At 43.0% G+C, this 17,493-nt stretch overlaps 1 protein-coding gene across 3 annotated transcripts in view; it reads left to right on the plus strand.

Annotated features, from left to right (window-relative positions):
- LOC137637319 (rab-like protein 6) overlaps nt 1-16,873 on the plus strand; it is a 235,033-nt gene extending 218,160 nt beyond the window's left edge. For all 3 annotated transcript variants that reach the window (XM_068369567.1, XM_068369572.1, XM_068369563.1), the window contains exons 10-11: nt 14,794-15,000; nt 15,372-16,873. In XM_068369567.1, the coding sequence (XP_068225668.1) occupies nt 14,794-15,000; nt 15,372-15,881 (717 nt within the window). In that variant the 3' untranslated portion in view covers nt 15,882-16,873. The remainder of the gene's footprint in view (nt 1-14,793; nt 15,001-15,371) is intronic.
- Nucleotides 16,874-17,493: the final 620 nt, after the last annotated feature.

A 17,493-nucleotide genomic window follows, 5' to 3' on the forward strand; every position in this document is an offset into this window, starting at 1 on the left:
CTTCTCTTCCTAGGATAGAGATTGTTAAAGGAAGGGAATAACTTTCAGAAACTCATGAGAATTTTTCTAAAGAGTTTCCCTCATATTTTTTACCTGCTGCTCCTCGTTTCAACTTCAGAGTTTTCGCTAGTTGAGTTGTTGGTGTCGCTATTTATTTTATTTCATTTATATTAAAAGCCAGCCACAACCCTATTTGGGAAAGCAAGATGCTTTAACCCAAAGGGAACGATGGCCTAGTAAATTAATGGTAAAATAAAGTAGTGAATTAACATTAAATCATTCTCAGGAAAATAACGAAGCTTCCTGTAGAGATGATACAGCGCTTGCAGCTGCTACAACAGAAAGGGCATTAAGGCCTTTATGAGAATAGAACGTTAAAGTATATCTCCCACCACGGGCAGATCTTTTATGATTTAATGTTCTATGTTTTTAAACCGCTCTTGTTAGTGACTTGTTAACATAGCACAGTGCTCTGGAGGAGGTGTTTGTTCGTTTTCACCTTGCCCCTAGTCCTATATCTCTAACTTACCTTCTGAGAAGGAAGGTCGGTAGGCTGAGGTTCTTCGTGGACCTTGTGCATTAAACGTCTGTTCCGCCAAGCAATATTGTTGATGCAGTCCAAGACGGTCTCTCTCCACTTTGGAATGATGAGGTAATGTTCTTTTCTTCGCTTATGATTGGCGAGCTATGACATCACAACCATGTGACATAGTATCTTGAAAAGAGCGGAGCTGGAAGGTCTTGAAGCGATCAGATCGTCATCGTCATGGTATCATGGATCTTGTAACTTTACTGCATATTAGAATGCAGTTTCCTGACGAGAATAACATTCTACGTTTTCCCTGTCTACCAGACTAGGTAATTACTCGTCATGTATGCACGCGAACAGAACTTACCTTCACAGCAGTCGGGTTTTGATGCGTGAACAGGAAGCAATTGAGTGTGTTTTTTCTTCCGCGAGAGAAGCGGAAGTCAGACAAGTCACATACAATCCTAGCTCTTCCTCTGGATTCTGACTCACTTTCAGGGAGGAAGGACTTTGTCCTCATCGAAGGACCCATAACCTAGAATTGGTAGTCACCAATCGATTTGTCCAAGACCTTTCAGGAGTCGTATGTTTTTCTTTTAACTTATCCTGCAGTATCTAACGTTCGCCGGAAGTTTTTCCTTTTCAGAAGAAGGCGACGTGTCAGCACCTGACTCTTGTAAGACACATAGTTCTTCGGGGGAAAAGGTGCTCAGTTTGCTTCTGTTCACACTTCTTCTCCTTCCCCAGTTTGGAGAAAGGTCTATTACTTTCTTCTGAGGTCTAGCGACTACTGTTGACGGTATCTCACAGCATTGGATACGTTCAGTTCGCGCACAAGGCGCGCTTGAAATGTCATAGGGACTCTCCCAGGTCGCTCTCAGGACTATGATTGATGCTCTCTCCCGGCCTTCGCCCACGCTTGAGTTGGCGCACTTCTAAATAGTCTAAGGACTACCATAGATCAAAGAAATGGTTTTCCGATTAGTGTCAGAAGGCATAGTTCTCCTATGCTTAGTAACGCTTCCTTGCAGAAATATGCTCGTGTTATGAGAAGCATTAGAACGGGTGCTTGTAGCAGTCTGGTCTCTCTCTTATGGCAGACGTCGTGCAGACACAGACGCAAGTTCTGGTCTCTCCCTCACACAGTCCCAGATGCAGACACCAGTCTGGTCGTATGCTGGCCGCTAACAGTCAAAGTTGATCCTTTCAACAAGTTGTCCCTTTTTCGCGGTCTGCGGGACGCGTGACTATCACTCATCCGTACGCATCCCACACGTGGACAACTCTCGGCTATCAGTTCCGTCTTTCCGTCAATGACCGGACGCGATGCTGTCGCCTCCACACTGCACGCTGTAGATTTACAACAAGCCGGGCACACACACAGCACTGTACCCACATGACAAGGTGAACGCATATAGCACACTGACACCTTACGGAAATGCAACCACATGCGATTTTATGGTCGCATGCTAGACGCATACAGTCAAGTCTTGTTCTCACAGCAGTTTAACCAGATTATTGTCTCTCCTTCGCGTCTCTCTGGCCTCGCAGCTAACGCTCCCTCTTGTCAAGCTTTGGCTTTAAGTTTGTTGAACACTTGCTGATTCCACACGAATCAGGTCTTAACCTCACAGCATGAGGTTCACGTGGTTGACGCTTCTTTTCAACGCCTAGCTTTAATATCGGTTTCTTGCGACCGATATGGATGAGTTTTGGGAGGCGGTTCTAGATTCCGATTCTCTCTCACGACATGTTGAGTGTAGGCAGCATACTGGAACCGTTCTGGACTCATGCTGGGACCATGCTGGGTGCATGCTGGAAGCATGTCTTTAGTCCTTTTCCCCGTGTCGGGATCACGAACGTTTTATGTTAAACCATCAAGCTTTAGGTCTAGCTGCCTCCAGTATTTCGGAAAACCCCTAAGATCTAGAGGGTTGTTCGAAGGAGACAGCTGAGGCTTTCGCTTGTACAAAGGACTTTTGACTCAAGGTTTTCCAACCCAATTAGAGTGCTTTATGGAGTGGTGTAGAGCTAGAGCCAGCTCTTCATTAGGTAACTCTAACACAAGTGGCCTATTTTTTCTTAGACCTTAGAAGAAAACACATTTTCTTCCCTCCTCGACCATCAAAGGGTACGGGAGTATGTGGGCATCTGTCTTCAGATGCAGAAGATTGGATTTATCAAATAGAGACTTTATAGATCATCTCAGATCATTTGAGAGGACTTGGAGGCATCAGCAAGATGCTCCAGCCTGAAATTCAGGGTTCGTTTCTGGAGCTTCGCGGTAGTGACAGATCCGACCCTTTACACTTGGTTTCTTTTTTAAGGCCTAACTTTGGAGACTTTCTGAGTAAGTCTACCATAGTTGAGAGTCAGTGAAGTTCACTCTTTTAGCAAGAACATGGACTTCACATTGGTTAAGCCATAGGTACCTTGCAATCTGGATTCTTGGTTATTAATAAACATCTTTCTCATCCATAGCCTAAAATTTTCGGGATCACTATTCTCTCGAATTTGGTTTGTGATGGGCTGAGAAGAGTTTTTTGCCCGATTAAAACGAAGTTTTATTGGGACAAGAACAAAGAAGTTATGAGTCTTTTCATAACTCTTAGGTGCATGGTCAAGAAGCCTGCGCTATCCATGTCTAAACATTCTGTCATCTCGTATAGACTTTGATTACAAAGGTTCTTCCACATGGTTGGGTGACAGATCATAAGACGTTGAAAGAGTAAAGACTCACGAAGTTAGAGCTGTAGAAACTTCTGTAATTTTTAAACTATACTGTTCTATGCAAGCATCACGTATACAGTCTTGTGAAGGGGTAATCCTGTATTCGTCTTGCTTTACTTTTACCGTGTCCAGTCTCTATGAAGACGTCTACGTTTTGGGATCACTTGCAACGAGTGCAGTAGTAGGTGAAACATTCTCCACTACATTTCCCTAAATTCCTAGTACCCCTGTTCTTCTCTTGGAACTGTTATATATATTTTTATGATTGTACGTGAAGATTGGTCGGCAATCTTCAGCAATCTTTGACCTAGTCAGGTGGTCATTTTGTTCCTAGAGAGCGCCCGGAACAAGGGTATTAGTTGACGTCCTATCATGTTATAGGTGGTTGTACCGTTTGACAGCTCCTAGAGATCATCAGCCCCGAGTGGATCACTGGATCTCCTAAGGATAGCAGACAAAATGAGGCAGAGCATTGCTGTCGGCTTCCTTATCAGGTTAGAACCACTTAAGTTGTTTAAGTGAATTTCCAATTATGCAGCTGTCTCTGACCCGCCACCAATGGGTGTCAATCTGCTATTATGTAACCAGCGGGTAAGTTTTATATTTAAAAATGATATTTTCATAATAAAATAAATTTTTGAATATACTTACCCGCTGGTTATATAAGATTTAGACCCACCCTCCTCCCCTCTAGAGACCATGGGGCATGGAAAATCTGAATTGGTTGAGCATAGTTCTACCTGGGGTACCGCGAGGGCGCTGGGGTACACCTGGCTTATATGCACTAAGCTGCGCAAGAGATTTTGAATTTTCTGCCGAGGCGTTGGGGACTTAGGCTATTATATAACCAGCGGGTAAGTATATTCAAAAATTTATTTTATTATGAAAATATAATTTTATGACAAATTTTATTATCATTATTTATTATTGTTTTTACTATGGTAATTATTTGCTAGCAAGTCCAATTTGGACCAACGAAGAATATCGATCTGGTCTTTGTTATAGTTATGTACACGCCTCAGGAAGGTGCTCGTTTTAGACTATATCTTTGTTTATTTGTTACGTTGTCGTTATTCTTCGTTCTTGGTTATTACAATTTTATCATTATTCTTATATTATTGTGTGATTTTGGTTCTTTATTATGTAACCATGAGAGCGTGAGCATAGAGTGCTCGTTTTCTGTTACAGTGAACCCTCGTTTATCGTGGTAGATAGGTTCCAGACCCGACCGCGATAGGTGAAAATCCGCGAAGTAGTGACACCATATTTACCTATTTATTTAACATGTATATTCAGACTTTTAAAACCTTCCCTTGTACGTAGTACTGTTAACAAACTACCCTTTAATGTACAGAACACTTAATGCATGTACTGTACTACAGTACCCTAAACTAAAACAGGCACAAATATTAAAGGCGATTTTATATCATGCGTTTCCTAAACACGCCAAAAAGCACGATGAAAAATGGCAACCAATGTTTTGTTTACGTTTCTCTGATCATAATGAAGAAACAAACGCATTTACACATCTGTGTATAGGTTAGTTTTTGCATCGATTATATTGATTATTCAGTACTGTACAGTATGTTGATTTTGTTATTACCTACCAATGTTTTACTTAATTTTTCTTAGGACTTCCAAATGAAATGTTTTTCTTTATCGCCTGAAACGACGGCGTCATAAAGTACGCTCATTAAACAAACGAAGTCATTTAACGCGCATGATGAAAGTGATAAATAATGATATTACAGTAAAAGCTTTTAGAAAATATGTTATTACAAATATAATTTACCGTATCTATATAAAATCATACATACGTAGCAAAGCAGGAAAACAATTTACGAAAGAGAGAGAGAGAGAGAGAGAGAGAGAGAGAGAGAGAGAGAGAGAGAGAGTTGTTTTACGTACGTAAATGTAAATTTTAAACAAAAAAGAAAGCCCCATTTCTTATAAAATAGGTTATTACAAATATTTTACTTTATCATATTACAGTAGTCTGTATGATACTGTAAAGTTCAGTACAATATGTTGTTGTTATAGTCGTGGCGATGAAATTCTCACGAAACAAAAACACGGCATTCCATTACAACAGCTGATTCATTCTCTCTCTCTCTCTCTCTCTCTCTCTCTCTCTCTCTCTCTCTCTCTCTCTCTCTCTCTCTCTCTCTCTTCGTGTTATACAATACTTGGATATAGATGAAGAAACTAAAATTAGTTGTCTTAGTGTCAATTAAATACGAAACGAAAAAATTATGCCGAGTTTACATCCATTTCAATCGTTGCTAAAAATACGGCATCCGATTTCATCAGCAAACCACTATTTTTTGGGAAACATAATTTTATTCTGGAAAATTGCTACTCTTTAAATAGTTAATTGCACATTAAGAAAGCGTCTACTTTTGTTTTTAAATTTCGGGTGTGTTTTAAAAATCGAGTATTGTTGACTTCTTTTTGTTTTACTTTTGGCTGTGATTAGATCAGCTGACGTCTAGCTGCCGCTCTTGAGAGTGTACGAATACACTAACAAAGTATCGTTTATACCATTTCTTAACTTATTCAAACCGTCTACAGTATACAGTTGATGTTACATAAGCACCAATGTGTTATAACCTATCAAATTTTTTTTGTTTGTTACATTTAAAACAACACACACACACACACACTCTCTCTCTCTTTCTCTTTCTCTCTCTCTTTCTCTCTCTCTCTCTCTCTCTCTCTCTCTCTCTCTCTCTCTCTCTCTCTCTCTCTCTCTCTCTGTGGGCTACTTTTCACTACCTCCCATTCCTTACCTCTCTCTATCTCTCTAACAAATGATATCTTTGTTGCTCCTCAAAGTTTCATTTATATTGAAAATCAATCATGATTCAATTTTCCTTACTTTCTCCAATCTCGCACCATCGGTCACATCGCGGTATTTTCGAAATTACCGGAAAATCCGCGATTTTTGTATATACATGCGTTATGAAAAAAATCCGCGAAGTGGTGAATCCGCGATGGTCGAACCGCGAAGTAGCGAGGGCTCACTGTACTACAGTTACGAGTTACCCTTTCTCTCATTTTCTTTATTAAGCTCGAGTAGGGGAGGTGGATTTCCCGTTTTCCGTTTTATACGATCACGAGTTATTCCTGCCTCCTCTTCTTCTCCGGGTTGATGATACTGTATTACGTTTGATGATATTCACGTTTTATTGATGTGGTTACTGTTAATATAGCTAGCACTATTAATAGGTTCCGTTAGTGTATGAGGCATTATTTTGGGATCGCTTTATGCCGACACCCGTAGCTCCGCCTTGAGTTATACTCCGCTATAATGGATACTCATTGGGTGAGAACTAGTCAGATATTTGGAGTGCAACGGTGAAATCCGGCACTCAGACTCCGGCTGCCGCCTTTTGCACACGAACCTTTGTCATGATTAATCACAATTACATTATTACGGTCCTTTTTTCATCGAATCTCCGGCTTCACTGGAGATAACACAGACGTTCAGCATTGAGGTTAATATTATCTTACCGCTGAGGTTCACGATTTCACGATGACAGACCTTTGTCACCGGATCTCTGGTACAAACAGAGATCAATCAGACGATCAGAACCGGAGTTAACATTTTTTTACCGATGAGGTTTATAGTTACATGTTACGTGGTTACTGGTTGTTAATATATTAATTTGTTAGCTAACATATTACTCACACATAATTAAATTTATTTGTTTCTGTTGATTCATCTGTTCACTGACCAGAGTCTCAAGGAACATCCAAACTTATGTCTTCTTTCTTTTACAGAAAGTCCGCTGCGCTGCCAAGGGCTGCTCCGCTGCCTTTACTGATCCCCTGGGCCATGATCTATGCCGGTCCCATGCACATTGCGCCATATCCTTCTCTCGGGAACACGGACAAGCCCCCTACATGGTATGGTTCCCGGAGTCATGCTCGCTCTGCTACGAGCTGTCATCCCTACTCCTGAGCGAGGATGTAAGTTGGTTCTAGTTTGTTCCTGTTAATATCCTTTGCGATTAATTAATTGGTCTTTATATATTTACATCGATTATTGCTTCATCATTAATCCCCTCACCTCTTTCAGGGTGATGATGAATCTCTCCGGGAGGCAAGAGCTGCTCTCCGTCCGTGGGTGTCAGGTTTTGGGAGGAATGCGCCGTCTGGCGCACCCTATCTCCTTGATGGAGACATGGCTTCTCGCCTATTCCCGGGCTCTACTACTGCAGCAGTTCCACCGGAGATAGCGCCCCTGTTAATTGAGGCAGTTAGAGCAACCATTCCAACGGAGGAAGAAGTTTTATTGACGGAGGACGCGTCCTTTCTAGATCTGGACGACGAACCCATGGATGAGCAGGTAGGTGGTGATGAGTTGGTGGACCCCCTTTCATCCCTCACTCCTTCCTCTACTGCTTCCTTTCACGGCTTTGATAAGCCTACGGCTTCTCCTCGGGATCCCTCCGTTCATGTACGACCCAAGGTGAAGCCACTACGTATCTTTAAGCCTTCAGCTTTGCCATTATCAGTGTCACCGGTTCCAGGACCCTCAAAGGTTCCTGATGTTCATATTACTTTACCTAAAACCGTGACTACTAAAAAGACGAAATCCGCTAAGTCCAGGGCTTCGTCAGCGGATCGGGCTCGGGAGCCCGCCTTATCCGCCGCCAGGGTCAGGGATATTGTGAAAGAGCAGATACAACAGCATCTACAACAACATTCTAGGGCAAACCAAGGAGCTATGACAGACCTCAAAGATATGGTGACGAATCTGATCCGTTCAGGAACTCAGATACCTCCTCCTTCAACACCAGACGCGTCGAAGTTACCCCCCTTCGATAAAAACAACCCTTGGAGGTTTGCCTTGCATGCTCCATATATAGATGGTGCCATAACTCTGGAGGGCATAGGCACCCGCCCTCTAGAGGACCTAGAATTTTACCCTCCGGGACTAGAATCCCCATTCAACGGCTTCATCCGATTGAAAGAACATGCCTTGGTTAGGTTAGACAAGGTACCGAAGGAAACGGTAATATTTCCTAAAGAGCAGGCCAAAGCTCTCTGGGCCAGGACGTTGTCGGACTGGGGGTGCACTAATTCCAAGCTCACCCCACACAAAGGAGCCTACACCATATTTACAGCTTCTCCCGTTATTACCTTACCTATTACAGATAAAGTGGCAGGTCTTACTTTTCAAGCTATCAAAGAAGGTTCTGCCATGCCGGCTCTTAAAGAGACGGACCCCACCTCCATGCTCATCCCGAGTACCGCTACTATCTGGGACGATGCCCCCTCTACTTTCACAGTAGGGAAGTTAGACCCAGACTGCGCCTCTAATCTGTTTTCCGAGAAGCTTCCCAAATTACCGGAAAATCATCTCAAGACTGAGTTTGAGGCACGGAATAGGTTAGCTAGGTCTCTCCACTCCATTACCTCCGTGGAGTCTCTAGCCTCGCTTTATCCAACTGAGACCTTGTTCCGGGTATTCACGAAGAACCTGTCTCTGTCCTTCCAAATCGACCTACACGAGTTTTGTTCGGCTCGGGTTAGTTGCAGGAAACACGTTCTATCAGAGGCCTTGATCAGACATGAACCGAACAGGCTGATAGCTTCCCCCTGCTGGGGTAAGAACCTTTTTCCTCAGGAGGAGGTGAACAAGGTTCTACAAGACGTTGCGAGAGCAAACCAAAATTTACAAGCGATGTGGGGCCTCACTGCCAAAAGGAAGGTTGAAGGCCAAAAGCAAACCTTCTTCAAGAAGAAACAGAGATTTGCCCCTTACAAGATGAACCGAGGTCACTACCATCAATCGTCTGTTACCCACTCGTCATCACAGTCTCCCGCTGTTTCGTCGACTCTACAACCGAATCCCCCTCAACAGGTGGTCTACCTCACTGCTCCCCCAGGTATACAACCCAACCCCGTTAGGATGCCCTCACCCGCATACAACCCTAGCTACGAACCCTCAGGTCCCTTTCGTGGACACCAGAGAGGTAGCTACAGGGGTAGAGGACAGTTCCGTCAACGAGGCGGACCTAGGACAAGGGGTGCTCGAGGAGGGAAAGGACCTAGATTCACTCCCTCGCAATGATATAGTCTCGGTAGGGGGGAGACTTTACCACTTTCGAGACCATTGGACCTTCAGTCCGTGGGCTCACAGCATAGTCTCCAAAGGTTTGGGGTGGAAATGGTCACAAGGTTCTCCTCCTCCACCAGTGGCCTTCTTCCAGAAACCCACTACCATACTGAGAGAGTACACCACAGTGTTACTCAAGAAAAAAGCAATCAAACGGGTTTAATCGCTGAAGTTCCAAGGCCGCCTGTTCACAGTTCCAAAGAAAGGCTCGTCAGCATTGAGAGTGGTCCTGGACTTGTCAAAGCTAAATTCTTACATCCTCTGCGACAGGTTCCGGATATTGACTATCTCTCAGGTACGGACCTTACTTCCCCGTGGGGCCGTCACCACCTCTGTCGATCTTACCGACGACTATTATCACATACCAATAGTTCGAAACTTCTCTCCTTACCTAGGTTTCCGTCTAGGCAGGAAAGCCTTTGCGTTCAAAGTCATGCCCTTCGGCCTCAACATTGCACTCAGGATATTCACGAAACTGGGAGAGACAGTGTTAGAACAACTCAGGAACCAAGGGATTCAGATCGTTGCTTATCTGGACGATTGGCTCATTTGGGCTCGGTCGGCCCTGGAATGCAACAGAGCTACGAAGAAAGTACTTCGTTTTCTCGCCAACCTGGGATTTCGGGTCAACCTCCAAAAATCCCGCCTATTACCATCAGACCACTTCGAATGGTTAGGCATTCAGTGGGACCTTTCAAAGCACAAGCTGTCTCTACCTCCCAAAAAGGTAAGAGAAATAGCTTCCAAGATCAAGAATTTTCTCAAACACAAACAGGTGTCCAGAAGAGCCTTAGAAAGAATCCTCGGCCTTCTTCAATTCACTTCAGTAATAGATCGACTATTGAATGCCAAACTCAAAGACATCAATCGAGTTTGGAGAAAGAGAGCCACAGTACCTTTAAGAGACAAGGTCTCGAAGATCCCCTCTGTCTTGAAAAAGAGGCTACAGTCATGGTCCGAACCGAAGAACCTCTCCAAATCGGTTCCTCTTCAATTCCCACCTCCACAAGTGACAATTCATACAGACGCGTCTCTGAGTGGATGGGGGGTTATTACGAACATCAGATGTTTCAGGGCTCTTGGTCACCCGCCATGAAACACTTCCATATCAATGTTCTCGAAGCCATGGCAGTGTTCTTGACCCTGAAGAGACTCTCTCCTCCGAGGTCGACCCACATCAGAGTAGTGTCAGACAGCACAGCCGTAGTACACTGCATCAACAGGGGAGGATCCAAGTCGCCCAACCTGAAGCAGATCCTGGTCACTATCTTCGCCTTGGCAACAGAAAAGAACTGGTTCCTGTCAGCAACTCACCTAGCGGGAGTCCAGAATGCGATAGCGGACTCACTATCCAGGACGAAACCACTGGAATCAGAATGGTCTCTGGACATAATTTCATTCCGGTGGATACTCAGACTGGTTTCGGGCCTCCAGGTATATCTATTCGCAACTTAGCTGAATCACAAACTTCCGTGTTATGTGATACCAAACATGGACCCTCAGGCTTATGACATAGATGCATTAACCCTGGATTGGAACCATTGGAGGAAGATTTACCTATTTCCACCAGTGAATCTTCTAATGAAAGTATTGCACAAACTACGCTCCTTCCGGGGGCCAGTGGCTTTAGTAGCACCTCACTGGCCAAAGAGCAGTTGGTTTCCTCTCCTCCTCGAGTTGAAACTCCGACCCTTCCGAATTCCATTCCCCAAACTGACCCAAGTAATCCAAACACAGACTGTGTCAGATTCCTTAAGGATAGCCAAAACCCTAACTTTGTGGACTTCATGAAGTTTGCAGCTCGTAAAGACGCAAACATTGACCCGGAAAACGTTCTCTTCATCGAAGCGGACAAAAGGGACTCGACAATTCGTCAATATGATTCGGCTGTTAAGAAATTAGCAGATTTCCTAAAGAATTCAGATCATACTCGTATGACTCCGAATTTAGCCATCTCGTTCTTTAGGTTCCCATTTGACAAGGGCCTGGCAGCTAGCACTATAACCACCATCAAGTCAGCTTTGAAGAAGATCTTCCTTGTTGGGTTTAACATTAACTTGGCGGATTCCTATTTCTCATCTATTCCAAAAGCGTGTGCTAGGCTTCGACCTTTGGATTGGCCATAAAAAGTCTCTTGGTCTCTGAACGATGTCCTCAAACTTGCGTTAGACACGGACAATGAGTCCTGCTCTTATATCACTCTGCTTTGGAAGACTCTATTTCTAACAGCTATGGCCTCAGGTGCTAGAATCTCAGAACTAGCAGCTCTCTCACGTAACCCGGAAAACATAGATTTCCTCCCTACAGGCGAAGTACTGCTTTCTCCAGACAGAGCTTTCCTAGCTAAAAATGAGGACCCGCAAAATAGGTGGTCCCCTTGGAAGATTATCTCTCTTCCCCAGGATTCTTCGCTGTGTCCAGTCAGTACTCTCAGGGCCTTTTTAGCTAGATCTGCCACCCGCTCGTCTGGCCCCTTATTTATTAGGGAACCAGGGGGTACTATGACCATTCAAGGTATCAGACAACAAATCCTCTACTTCATTAAACATGCTAACCCAGAATCATTTCCCCATGCTCATGATATACGGTCAATAGCTACCTCCATCAATTACTTCCAGAACATGGACTTTGATGACCTTAAAAAATATACGGGTTGGAAATCTCCTATGGTTTTCAAACGCCACTATCTAAGGAACTTACAGGCCCTTAAATACCCTACGGTTGCAGTGGGGAGTCTTATCTCTGCCCATTAATCTCTGATTATTCCTTTATTCCATCTCTTCTCTCCTCCCTCCTACCCGCCACTCACACCACGTCGCCACTCTCCTGGGTGGTTCGTTAGCCCTAAGTTATTTACCATGTTTAATTCCTATGATTTAACTGTTATTGTATTTACCATTCCTTTAATGTTTAGATATGCTTAGACATGTAAGATTGATACCTTTTGCGACTGGACACTCAGATGATTCCTTGTCTTCATAATTATTTTAGCCTTACGTCCCCTATGTCCTTTGGCTAGTTTGTAATTTTATGTTTACTTACAGTATTATATTATTGGCTTACATGGTGTTTGTATTCTCCTTATTATGTTATTATTGTATTGGGCTTGGAAGGCATTCTCTGGTACATTTTCACCGGCCGTCACAGGTCGCCCCAGAAAAGGGATTTTGACGAAGGAAAAATCTATTTCTGGGAAGAGACCTGTGGCGCCCGCTGAAACCCTTCCCGATTGTTTTGTACGGACCCACCCCCTTTTTTCCTTGCCAAGCCATATGTTCTTGCAGAAGGATGACCTGGAGGGCGTGCGTGGTAGGTGTCGGTGGGGTAGTCCAACTGTGTTCTCTAGGGCCTGTCACGGCCCTCCCCTTTGATGAAGGGATTATCTAAATGGAAGACAGCCTGTGAATAGTGGTTTTCACACGCCCCTGTTGTATACACGACACCCACAAGGTGATCGCGCGAGGGTAGTAACCTCTGCATTCCATGCTTTTATCTTTCTCTAGTATATTTGGAAGATTTATATTAGAAAAGTGTTAAAGAAGGACTTCTTTTCACCGGGCGTCACAGGTCTCTTCCCAGAAATAGATTTTTCCTTCGTCAAAATCCCTTTTTTAAGGAAAATAGATAATTAATTTTTTAAGGAAAATAAATAAATCATCCTATTTTTTATTGGTTAACATCAAAAGATTTTCTAGTCTCCTTAAGATCTTCAATATATTAAATTCATATCCCCCGAATTACGACAAATCCATGATGTTTAGGGAAGCTGCCAACAGATGGCGTTTAAATACATTCCAGAAACTACGTAGAAACTGGACAGTAATCGCCCGCAGAACTCTTCTCAACAGTTGTGCCCTTAGGCTTCTTGCCGAATTCTTTTTGGGGGGGAGAAGTTTATCTCATTCCAATCATTTTTTAGGGGTGTTGAGGATATAGTTGTAATCATATATTTGATGGTTTTATCCTTGTCCTGAATGGCTGAAGGCAGTGTTTGTGCGTACGTAAATGTGTCATTGGGCCGTAGCTTATCACCACCTGGTACGGAGAATATTGCAAAAAAATATAACCTAGTCTTCCCCCAGGGGGATTTAATATTATATGTAACATATCTCTCTCTCTCTCTCTCTCTCTCTCTCTCTCTCTCTCTCTCTCTCTCTCTCTCTCTCTGGTAATCCAAAATCTCTTGCAAGTTCTGTGGTATTGGTGCTCTTTTGGGTGTAAAATTTTTGGAAAACGGTTTAGTTCCTACAGGAATTTTTCATGAGTCGTAGATCTCTCTCTCTCTCTCTCTCTCTCTCTCTCTCTCTCTCTCTCTCTCTCTCTCTCTCTCTCTCTCTCTCTCTCTAACCTACTGCCTAATGATCAGTAGAGTCCTACGTAAAAGGAATATCTCGACTTAACACAGAAGTGGTATCTTCGATACGCAAAAGAATGTTACTGTGTATGGGACTCCCTTGGGTGGGGTGCCCTTGGGCATGGTAAAGGGTTGGGGGGGGGGGTGGACGTAGCGGCGTCTCCGTCCACTTTCGTCGAGGCCTTGTCTGGAATGTGGTCTTTTTTGGGAGCACTGGCCTTCCAGAATCCAGTCTTGGCGAGTTGAAGAGCTGTTGCCTGCTGGTTATTTTCCACCGTGCTTATTAAGTGTTTCCTAAGACGTAGAGTGGAATGCTTATTTATTTAGCTTAGTATAAGTGTAGTCTTTGCTAGTTAATAGCGTGGGTATTCAAGTGTTAGTTATGTAACTAGTAACATATTTTGTAGTGGGTTATGTGTTTTTATGATTGTGTAACAAACAAGTTTTGATGTCCATTATTACTCTAGGTTGGTTTTGGACATGAGTTTGTTTACTCTAGGTTAGTTTTGGACTAGAGTTTGTTTACTCTAGGTTAGTTTGGGACTAGAGTTTGCTTACTCTAGGTTAGTTTGTGACAAGTGCTTGCTTACTCTAGGTTAGTTTGTGACAAGTGCTTGCTTACTCTAGGTTAGTTTGTGACATGAGCTTGCTTACTTTAGGTTGGTTTATGACATGAGCTAGTTACTCTTGGTTGGTTTAGGACATGAGTTTGCTAACTCTAGGTTGGTTTAGAACATGAGCTTGTTTACTGTAAGTTGGTTTGGGACATGAGCTTGCTTACTCTAGGTTGGTTTGTGACATGAGTTTGCTTACTCTAGGGTTTGACATGAGCTTGCTTACTCTAGGTTGGTTTATATTATGACATGAGCTTGCTTACTCTAGGTTGGTTTATGTTATGACATGAGCTTGGTTACTCTAGGTTAATTTATATATTAAAGGTTATCAGACATTTATTTGTCACTCTTAGTGATTTTTTTTTTAGGTTAAATTTAAGTCGAGATTTTCTCGTTGGCAGAAACTTTTAATTTTTTTTTTCTTCCTCTTCCTCCGCAGGTCGGTGGACGCCGCGCCCCACGAGAAGTGTCCTTGTTGCTTCGAGTGGCCCATGTGCCGAACGTGGTCAAACTCCTCGACTGGATTGAGAGAGAGGACTCCTACCTCCTGGTCTTCGAACGACCGGAGCCCTGCAAGGATCTCTACGACTATATCACTGATCACAAGGTCATTCCTGAAACAGAGGCTCGGTCGCTCTTCAAACAGGTAAAGTATTATTATTATTGTTATTATTATTATTGTTATTATCATTATTATTATTAGGTAAGCTACAACCCTAGTTGGAAAAGCAATATGCTATAAGCCCAAGGGCTCCAACAAGGAAAAATGGCCTAGTTAGGAAAGGAAATCATGAAATAAAAAAGGATATAGATAATGAACAAATAAAATAAAATATTAACATTAAAACAGATATTTGATATATAAAATATAAAAGGACTTATGTCAGCTTGTTCAACATAATACCATTTACTGTAAGTTTGAACTTTAGAAGTTCGACTGATGCAACTACCCGATTAGGGAGATCTGGTGTCTTTGAATCCTTAATCCTAATTGCTCTCCTCTCTGATCCTCCGCAGGTCGTTGAGATCGTCCGCGACTGCCACGCGGCAGGTGTCATCCACAGGGACATCAAGGACGAGAACCTCCTGGTCACTTACGACAACAAGGGCCGACCGATTTTCAAACTCATCGACTTCGGCTCCGGCGCCCTCCTGTCCGAGAAGACCTACACGGACTTCGACGGCACCCGCGTCTACTCCCCCCCGGAGTGGATCCGCTACAACCAGTACGAGGGCATGCCGGCCACCGTCTGGTCGCTGGGCATCCTCCTGTACGACCTGGTCTGCGGGGACATCCCCTTCGAGCACGACGAGCAGATCGTGGCCGCGAGGGTCCAGTTTCGAGTGGCCGTGACGGATGAGTGCCAACACCTGGTCAAGTGGTGCCTGCAGGTGCGCCCGAGCGAACGCCCCTCCCTCGATAGCATTCTGACCCACCCGTGGCTCAACCCCCCGCCCGCCAGAACGAGGCACCCGAACCAGCAGTCCCTCGACAAGTGTTCGACCTCTTCGCAGAAATCTCTTTGATGGCGGCCCAAACTAGTGGTGCTGTAAAAAGAGAGAAAAAAAAAATAAGCCACGTCATTGCTGCACTTCCCGCCACCACTCCCCTCCCCCTTGTTCCCCCTCTCCCCCTGAGGAAAGTCACTCCCCTCTCCCTCCCAAGTTAATAATCTTGTCTTATTTATTTTTTTCTCGGAGATGACTTGACTGCGAAGGAGCTGAGGGATTGACTGTTAAAAGATAAAGAAGGGGTGTGTCTTGCAGACGCATGTATTATACCGGAACTGTTCAGCTCTGAAATAAAAAAAGCCTTTTAAAAAAAAAAACCCTTTTGCTTTTAACTGTTAATCACTCTCTCTATCCCCTTAACCCCCATTCCTCCATACGGTGAAAAAGCAGGGGCGTGTTTTTTGTGTATATTGTCTCCTGTTTAGTCAAACATGTAAAGAAAACTATGGCCATAAGCATTTGAAGGTCAACTCGTCTGAATGTGTCTTTGTACATGTGCGCGCGCATGACCTTTGGTCAGTTTGTATGTACGCAAATTACCCCACTTCCTCTAAACCTACCCCCTCCCCCCCAGGTTCGAGATTGACCTTCTAAGCTAGGGCTAATAACTTCTTGATTGTATCCAAAAGAGTGAATTTTTTTCGTTGGTCCTGTCTGCCTGAGTTGAGACTAAAGACTCCTCCCAAGATATATATAAAACTTAATTTATTTATTTTCATATTTTTGAAAGTGCCAAGATTTTCAATATGTTTCACTTCCGACGATATATTTGTGCTTGTTTATTTTTCGATGTTTGTAAATATTTTTTTATGGTCCTCATCAATGTTTGTTGCTGCGCAGTGCGTGTGTGCGTACATATGTCTTGGGAGGAGTACTTTAGTTTAGCAACCAGTGCAGTGAGTGGGCTTACAAGCAGAGGCATTATAGAGAAAAAATCTTTTTTGTGTTGACTTGTAAGGAAATGAAAGACGTATTTTTTTAAAGAAATAAACTGAAAGCAAATGGAATCTGTCTTTTGATTGCATCCTTTTTAAAATGTTCATTTTTTTATTTGAATGACTTTATACAGTGTATTATTATTATTGTTACACTGTTAAAAAAAAATATTTTAATCGGAAATTCTCTAAAAATTTTCTCCACCATAGGCTATTTCAGTAAAATACAGGTGACTGTAAATTTAACTTTATCATCTTTTACTTCAATATATCCGTTATGAAAACGGTAAAAATCCTGGAATAAATATTGCCAGACATTTGCCGTTTCTTTAATGCAAATTTTTAAGTTTATTACTTGCTAGGCTAAAACCCTAATTGGAGAAGCAAGATGCTATAAACCAAGGGCTCCCACAGGGAAAATGGCCAAGTGAGGAAAGGAAACTAGGAAATAAACTACAAGAGAATTAATAAACAATAAAAAATTAGATATTTTAAAAACAGTAACATTAGATTAGATCTTTCATATATCTTCACTTTCTAAACTGCTTGTTAAGGCATTGCAAACAAAAGGTCCTATACCTTCAGTATTGACTCAGAATTCATAATGATCATCCTAGATAATTAATATGAGATCTGGGTAAAAATCTGCTCTGAGACTGGTTCAACATTCACGCTGAATGACTAGACTACAC

Source organism: Palaemon carinicauda, chromosome 3 (genome assembly GCF_036898095.1).
Source record: "Palaemon carinicauda isolate YSFRI2023 chromosome 3, ASM3689809v2, whole genome shotgun sequence".
NCBI classification, from domain to species: domain Eukaryota; kingdom Metazoa; phylum Arthropoda; class Malacostraca; order Decapoda; family Palaemonidae; genus Palaemon; species Palaemon carinicauda.